The following is a 9142-nucleotide window of genomic DNA, read 5'->3' as shown; positions in this document are numbered from 1 at the left end:
GTGTCCTACACTCCCTGTCAGCTCTACCAGGGGTGTTGAACAAGAGGTGCAAGAGAAGCCCCTTCTACAGCTTGATCTCCACCAGGTACGTGACAAGACACCAGGCCCAGATTGTTTAATCATGTTAAACTATCAAATTTCACCCCACAATTGGTGTCCACTCTAGTTAAATTTTTTTAATGCACTCCAACAGGGCTTGCTCCTAGATGCAAACTGTCACAAGGCCCACATCTGCATGATCATCAAATGTTGGCCCTGTTACCAAAAATGCTATATTACTTTACCTACTAACATCCCCCTTACTAACCTACAAGGCTCCCAAACCCATGTATTGAAATCCATTTGGGTCCCAGGGGATGTAGGTTTGCATGTAAGAGAATATATGCCCCTAAAGCTTTGGGTGGGCTAGGGGTCCTGAACTATGTGAAATATTATTGTATGGACCAACTGACTCAGCTGTTACAGATCTATTCTGACTCCTATACCAGATTGGGTAACCCTTGGAGCTCAAGTGGATAGACCCCACCCCATAGATTTCCTAATGTTGATACCTTTTAAAAGAGTGCAGGACAATTTTATGCCCAGCATTATTACATCTGTGAGATGTCTCCTGTAGGGACAAATGAATGCCCCTTGTTATTCCATCTGTGAGATGTCTCTTGTAAGCTTTTAAATCTATATATATGCCAGTGGCTACATTGTTAAGAAACCTGCCATTTCCCCCAGATCTACAACCTCAGCAATTTAAACTGTGGATACAAATGAGCCAGTTCCTTGACCACAGGGGCATGATGCCAAGATCCTTTCATCCAATGGCCCAAAATGCCCCCTCAGAAATATTTCACTTAGGCCAAACTTTATACTTTCTTCATACAGTCAAAAAAAAAGGAAGAACAGAGTGACTACTACCATGCTGCCCCACAGACTTGGCCAAGGAGGATTGGAATTCTTTGACCACCAAGATATATTATGGTATAATGAATGTACCAACAGTAGGGGTCAATTATAAAAATCCTCTCTTATTGGTATCTGATGCCCATTATACTTGCCAAAATTTATCCTGGGACCTCTTCTCTACGTTTCCTCTATGTTAAGAGGATGTGGGCAAATAGGCACTATGTTTCACATTTGATGGACTTGCCCCAAAAGCAGACTCCTTTGGATGAGAATTCATGCACTGATCCACTCTGTTACCATGATCTTCATCCCCAAGAATGTATTCACAGCTCTTTTAAATGAGCCAGTAGATTCCTGAACACTTTCAATTGTATTCTACATATTTCTAGTTGCAAAACTGTCAGTCACAAATGCCTGGATATAATTGATATTGATATTGCAGCCATGAAATGCAAGTTCACTTGAATCATTCTCTTCTTCCTCTGCCTACTTTGGAAAAGGCTGACCCTTGTATTACCCTGTACATGTTATTAGATCACTGAGATTGAACTAATGTTTGAACATCTGAAGCAGATATATCTTGAGCCTGCCAGTCACTGCCAGTACATAGGGAAAACTTTGTACACCCTTTCTATAAATTAATTTATTATGTTGTGAACCTGACCGTTCTCCCTAGATCTATATTGTACTCATTGTGCCTTATGTAATGACTTGCTGATTTTTTTCTGTAACTTGCATTCTGGCATGCTTACTTTGTAAACCTTGTATAATGATGACATGCACAAGCGCAATCCCATTTTTGCCTAGGAGGCTTTTTCACACCTATGCAACAAGCTTCTATGCAACTTGGAAAAAGGTGGAGGCACTTCTTTAGGTGCCACATAATATATTTTTAGTCTCAGACTTCAATTGTAAAGCATGAACACATGGAAAACATATGAAAAACACATCAAAAACACTTTAAAAAGATGCACAAAAAATACTTTGCCATAGATAGTTGCAAGTCTATGCTGAGAAAGTGGAAGAAACATCAACAAATGTTGATGGTCACCATAGCAAAACTAAGAATGTGTGCCCCTTATGATGTTTGCACAATATTCTAACACCACACCATATGATCAATAGTGATGTATTATTAAACTGATTATACATGCATATTTTCCTACAGTGGCTGATTTACTGAAATAAAAAAAAAGCTCACATATGCACGTATGCTTCAGATTTGGAACGGAAGACTCTATTCTGATGTGCAATTAGCTGTGTGCCGGTACCTCTCCAGGGTAATAGATCTGGTATGTGCTGTTGCTATGTAGTCAGAGATTTTCAGAATCTCTTGATACGGTCACCAAGTGACAAAAAAAATAAGTATTTTTTTTTTTTCTAAGCCTTTATGATACCAACTCATGCTTCTTTAAATATTGCAAATGTTTTCCACTTCAGGTGGGTAGCTGTAAGAAGAAGCTGTGATTGGTGATAATGGAAATTCCTCTTCTTATCGTGCAATAGCAGTAAGGTTCTTCACGCTTGGCAAGACTGAAGTCTGAACAATACATCCCTTGGGTAACTGAAATGGAATTTGCTCACAATATGCAAACATTTTAAGTGAACAGAATGAAAGGCGAGAGTGGGATACATACAACATCATAGGTTTTGCTGGCGAAGGGAGGGGGGGGGGGGGGTGTGGAATGGGATCCAGTGCCTGTAGACATAGGCAGCAGCATCTGTGCTGTCTGTGCTCTCATCAGTGAGCTTTGTATATTTCTCTAGGCTGACTGCAGCCAATCACAGTGCACAGGTGAACAGAGGCTGGGCAGGCTCCGCTCACAAATAAGCTTCTCTTGAAGGCAAGCAGCCTTGATCAGACAGGATAATACAAAGCACAGCTCGCAAACCTGTTTCTCTTCTGCCTGTGAAACTTCCCTGCTGTCAGAATACATAGTGGCAATGAAGGAAGACAAAGAAAGGTCAGAAAAGAGGACTTCTTTGTCCACATGCAAGCATCAGCTAGCGAATGTTATGAAATAACAGGTACCTAACATTTCTAATATATCAATATTTCTACTTAATATTGCAAGTGTGTGTTTGATTGAAATATTTTCTTCATTTCAAACTTCCCTGCATGTTTGATGTGTTGCATTAACTTCTGATTGTGATTATGATTTCATGCAGTTATAGTTCATAGTTTAGTATGTGATTTCTTGAAGTTTACATTGCATTGACTAAACTCATTTTTTTTAAATTTTTGTGGCCAGGTGAATGTAGTCGCAAGGAAAACATTTGTGGCAAGATGTTCCTTTAAGATACCTCCAGAATTGAGTGCATGTTTTGCAAGCATCACTTGGTACCTTCTGAAAAACAAAGCCATGATGTTTTTCTTTTGTCCTTTTTTGTCTATGGAATTTGGGAACATCCACATGAAATGGAAAAGCATTGCCTATGTGTTTTTGCTGTGTATTATCAGCAATGTTGATGGTGCACCTCCCGGGGTGTGTCCTCAAGGTTGCATCTGTGCCAGTGATATTGCAAGCTGCACTAACAAGAGCTTGTCTATGGTGCCCAAGGCAGTTTTTAAATTTATTCGAAGGCTGGATTTAAGCTACAACAAAATAAGTTTTCTGGATCCGGACTGGTTCCCTGTATTGTTTGAGAAATTGCACACTTTGATATTAAATCATAACACTATTAACAGCATCTCTAGTGGTAGTTTTTCCACCATCCCGAATTTGAGGCATCTTGATTTATCCTCCAATCATCTGAGGACGCTGAGCAATCCAGTTTTTCAAGAACTTAAAATGCTAGAAGTTCTCCTGCTTTACAACAATCAGTTGACTCATATGGATTCTGGGGCTTTTGGAGGTCTCCACAAGTTGCAGAAATTGTATCTGAGCTACAATGCACTGACACATTTCCCACTGGACTTGTATTCTGGAAGAAGTAAACTCACAGAACTTGTATTGTTGGACATATCCCATAATAACTTGCAATCTGTGCCTGTTCAGCAAATAAGCTTAATCTCAGCAAGGCAACTTAGTGGCATTTACCTTCATGAAAACCCTTTTTTATGTGACTGCCATCTGAACACAATGCTAAACTTTTGGCATCATAGACAGTTTAGTCCAGTAGTGGATTTTAAAACCTATTATGTCTGTACTTTACTGTCTGAGCCTAAAAAAATTCCTCTTATACAAGACAGTTTTCTCAATTGTTCTGAAAGTACTGTAAATGGGTCATATCATGCATTTGGTCTGCTGTATGAGGCTCAGGTTGGAGAAAGACTGGTGATACATTGTGACAGCAAGATTATCGATATTAACACTCAATTTATGTGGATAAGCCCTGATAACAGACTATTAGAACCAGAAACCACAGTTGAGCATTTCCGAGTGTTTTACAATGGGAGTCTTGAAATTGAAGATGCCCAAATTGCAGATTCTGGAATTTATTCATGCATCGCAAAAAACAAAGTAAAACAGATTAATGAAACCATAGATATTAGAATAACAGTAGGCAATTTTACCAGTCACAAGTCTCATGCACATGAGGCATTCAACACTGCCTTTACTACACTTGCTGCTTGTGTAGTCAGTATAGTTTTGGTCCTTCTCTATCTTTATCTCACACCCTGCCGATGCTGGTGTAGATCAAGGAAACATAAAAGAAAGCAAAACCAAAGCAGTGCCCACTCCTCTGTCATAAGTGCCACACCGTCCCATGAGCCCCATGCTGAAAGGAAGTCCAGCACTGGAAAACGGGTTGTATTTTTGGAGCCTGTCAAGGGGACAGAGAAAGGCCAAAATGGAAAAGTCAGACTGATTAACAATGAACATCTTACAGCAGAGAGCATCTTAAAGAACAGCAGATCAAAGTCTGACTCAGATTCTATCAACTCTGTCTTTTCAGATGCCCCTTTCATTCCTAAGGTATAATACCTGGCCTACTTATCCTTTTCACCAGTCAGTCTGCACCATTGGCATAAAAAGCAACAGTGACTCTTAACACGTACAGCTTGTGTAAACCAATGCCTTTGTAAATCAAATATTTAATAAGGGGAATGAATGTACTTCACTAGCTACAAGCACATACAGAAACCCAATGAATTATTCAGGAATTGACTTTAAATGGTTATTTATATTGTATGCCTGTTTTTGTTTACTAGGGATTCTTCTGTTTTAGGAAGACCAGTTTGTATTCTTTAGCTCTGGGAATAGTTGTACGTTTACAGGACTTGTGTTCATGATAGTCATCCTCTGCCCCATTATCAAATGAAGGCAGTCTTGTGCTTTATTAAAATATATCTCAGCAATGCAGGAGTAGGGATTAATGTAGCAAAGTAATATATCATAGAAAACAAATCCCAGTGGACGCTATATTTTTGAAGGATCAGTTTGTCAAAATATTAAAGGAAGATTAACTTCCATTCATACGTAGAATCAACTTAATTTTAACTTCATTAACTAAATTTATTTTATACAGGTACATGTTCATAAAGTGAAAGAAAATGCCTTTGAGGCTTTATAAGGCAATGCTAACAGTAATAATGTGCAGGAGCTCCCAGCAACCACATTTCATCTCTCAAGAACACTCACTGAAAGATTACAGCTCAATAGTTGTTATGGGTAACTACACACTGCACATTTCTCTATGCCTTAACATATTCAGTAAGCCTGTTTATTTTTTGTTAAAGTCATTCAAGTTGGTAAGGATATTTTATTTTTTTTACTCTGTTAAGATCTAGATATATTTACAAAGGTCTTTGCTGTGCAAAGAGATTAAAGCAAGTTAAATATTATTATTGGCAAACTTCTTGTCAATAATTGCAAGTGTAGAGTAGATGGCAAATTTAATAGGCGAGAATCAAGACAAAGTATCATTTATAGTAATTTGAAAATGTTTATGATGATTTTTTTTTTTTTTTTTGCTATGAAACCGTAATTATTGTACATCTTGTTTCATGTTATTTTTTTACATCGTTTGATATGTTGGATCCTAGTCATGCCTGGTTGTTTCCAGGTATTTTTGCACTGATTTAACAGGTTAACCAAAATACATTGGTAGCTAGATCTGTAAATGGGTAAACCTAAAATGAAAATCATTACCTATTTATATGAGGTGGTCCATATATATTTTTAACACTTGGTTAGAGCTCAGTGTTTGGTAGAGGATTAGTATCTGCCTTCAGTACATTCAGTATATTTATTACCTATAGAATAGGTTTACTAAGTTTCAGTTATATACTGTGCTAGCAACAATGTGATAGCCATAATTACTTACATAAATTAGTTTTAGATATAGCAATGTTAAGGAGGCATATAGTATATGGAGGTTAGTGTGTTTCCAATTACAAAATGTTCTAATAATATTATATGTATTTCTAAACATCATACATGCATTTTTCATAATTCATTTTAAAAGATGTTTGCATATGTTCAAAAAAGTCTTTTTTTTTTTTTGCCTCATTCCTAGTCATTAAAGTATGTAAGATTCAGTGTAATCACATCGCAGTGATAAACACAGCACAAATCTGGCAAGTGTTGAAGTAGAAAGGCAAGAGATATGTCAATAGTCTGTTCTGTTCAAAACATGTTCGTATATTTAAATTATAGTTCATTTTTTTGTATCATTTCAATACGCATTATTTTGCTGTTGTTATGACTCTACATTAACTTCAGCTGTAGGATTATTCTTATTCATTTATATATTTTTCAGTGTATGCTGCCTCAGTTATTTGCATTAAACCATGACTTAAACAACAGCAAAAAGTTTAGCATGTCTGTTTAGTTTGGTGCCATGAATGTAATGAATTTTTATTCAGTTCAGTACAATAAAAAATAATCTCTGTATGCTTTGTTATCCCATATTCCTGTTTAAATTATAACCAGTATAGATATTAGTATCATTATTTGTAGACCAATGACCATATAGAGTGACAAAGCATATCTAGAACTATAGTTCAGTTTATTATATAAATTGCATATGTCGGTTTCCTGTCTCTTGTACAGTACAGTTGGTGTTTGTACATTCTGTGCCTTTATTCTTATCTTGTTAAGCCCTGCTGCAGAGAGAGCTTGAGCACTAGGTAATATGATATGGTCTACGCCCTACTTAGTGTATCAGATTGAAAACTGAGAGCAGAGCACTGCCAGCACACTGTACGCTATGAGCTAGAAATAAGCTCTGAGCTTTGGGTAAGCCATAAAAAAAGTAAAAATACATAGCAATCAAGCAATAGTACATATTTACAGTTCTGTCCTATTCAGTATCAGAAGCCTAAACCTTAATATTTATGTTATACTGTTTTTATATGAATATAGTGAACGTTTACGTACAATTCCATAAATTGTCTTCCATATGCAGTATCTCACAAAAGTGAGTACACCCTTCACATTTTTGTAAATATTTTATTATATCTTTTCATGTGACAACACTGAAGAAATGACACTTTGCTACAATGTAAAGTAGTGAGTGTACAGCTTGTATAATGGTGTAAATTTGCTGTCCCCTTAAAATAACTCAACACACAGTTATTAATGTCTAAACCGCTGGCAACAAAAGTGAGTACACCCCTAAGTGAAAATGTCCAAATTGGGCCCAAAGTGTCAATATTTTGTGTGGCCACCATTATTTTTCAGCACTGCCTTAACCCTCTTGGACATGGAGTTCACCAGAGCTTCACAGGTTGACACTGCAATCCTCTTCCACTCCTCCATGATGACATCATGGGGTTGGTGGATGTTAGAGACCGTGCGCTCCTCCACCTTCCTTTGAGGATGCCCCACTCATGCTCAATAGGGTTTAGGTCTGGAGACATGCTTGGCCAGTCCATCACCTTTACCCTCAGCTTCTTTAGTAAGGCAGTGGTCATCTTGGAGGTGTGTTTGGGGTCGTTATGTTGGAATACTGCCCTGCAGCCCAGTCTCTGAAGGGAGGGGATCATGCTCTGCTTCAGTATGTCACAGTACATATTGGCATTCATGGTTCCCTCAATGAACTGTAGCTCCCCAGTGTTGGTAGCACTCATGCAGCTCCAGACCATGAAACTTCCACCACCATTCTTGACTGCAGGCAAGACACACTTGTGTTTGTACTCCTCACCTGGTTGCCGCCACACACGCTTGACACCATCTGAACCAAATAAGTTTATCTTGGTCTCATCAGATCACAGGACATGGTTCCAGTAATCCATGTCCTTAGTCTGCTTGTCTTCAGCAAACTGTTTGCGGACTTTTTTTTTAGAAAAGGCTTCCTTCTGGGACGACAGCCATGCAGACCAATTTGATTCAGTGAGCAGCATATTGTCTGAGCACTGACAGGCTGACCCCCACCCCTTCAATCTCTGCAGCATTGCTGGCAACACTCATACATCTATTTCCCAAAGACAATCTCTGGATATGACACTAGGCATGTGCACTCAACTTCTTTGGTCGACCATGGCCAGGCATGTTCTGAGAGGAACCTGTCCTGTTAAACCGCATTATGGTCTTGGCCACTTTGCTGCAGCTCAGTTTCAGGGTCTTGGCAATCTTCTTATAGCCTAGGCCATCTTCATGTAGAGCAACATTTTTTTTTTCAGATCCTCAGAGAGTTCTTTGCCATGAGGTGCCATGTTGAACTTCCAGTGACCAGTATGAGAGAGTGAGAGTGATAACACCATATTTAAGACACCTGCTCCCCATTCACAACTGAGACCTTGTAACACTAACAAATCACATGACACTGGGGAGGAAAAATGGCTAATTGGGCCCAATTTGGACATTTTCACTTAGGGGTGAACTCACTTTTGTTGCCAATGGTTTAGACATTAATGGCTGTGTGTTGAGTTATTTTGAGGGGACAGCAAATGTACCCTGTTATACAAGCTGTACACCCATTACTTTACATTGTAACAAAGTGTAATTTCTTCAGTGTTGTCACATAAAAAGATGTAATAAAATATTTTAAAAAATACTTTTGTGAGATACTGTACATGTAAAACATACAGATTTGCATATATATTTGAGAAGAGAGGCTCTTTTTATTTTTCGTACATTTTATTCCTATAAACAGTAATAAAACCATTACAGGTATGGAAGCTCTGACCAAATGCCATGAGACTGGATAAGACCCTGGCCACCCGCTTTACTGCTGTAGATATTTGAATGTCCTCACACGTTATGAGATTTCCAGTGACCCATGAGCTGCAAGGCTCATGAGAGGTCCTTTTACACAGCAACGTGTAAAAGGATACTGATAACATTGATAGTGATAG

General features: G+C 38.2%; 1 protein-coding gene across 1 annotated transcript; it reads left to right on the top strand.

Moving 5' to 3' along the window:
* The first annotated feature begins 2585 nt into the window (after nt 1–2585).
* On the top strand, nt 2586–6728 carry AMIGO2 (adhesion molecule with Ig like domain 2). The gene is made up of 2 exons (XM_073619967.1): nt 2586–2925; nt 3150–6728. Exon 2 carries the CDS (start codon nt 3261–3263, stop codon nt 4821–4823), a length of 1563 nt encoding a protein of 520 aa, XP_073476068.1. The 5' UTR covers nt 2586–2925; nt 3150–3260; the 3' UTR covers nt 4824–6728.
* Nucleotides 6729–9142: the final 2414 nt, after the last annotated feature.

The sequence above is a fragment of the Aquarana catesbeiana genome, linkage group LG03, assembly GCF_042186555.1.
Source record: "Aquarana catesbeiana isolate 2022-GZ linkage group LG03, ASM4218655v1, whole genome shotgun sequence".
Lineage (NCBI taxonomy): Eukaryota > Metazoa > Chordata > Amphibia > Anura > Ranidae > Aquarana > Aquarana catesbeiana.
The sequence above is the reverse complement of the archived record's forward strand: the minus strand, read 5'-3'. Positions and strand labels throughout refer to the sequence as shown.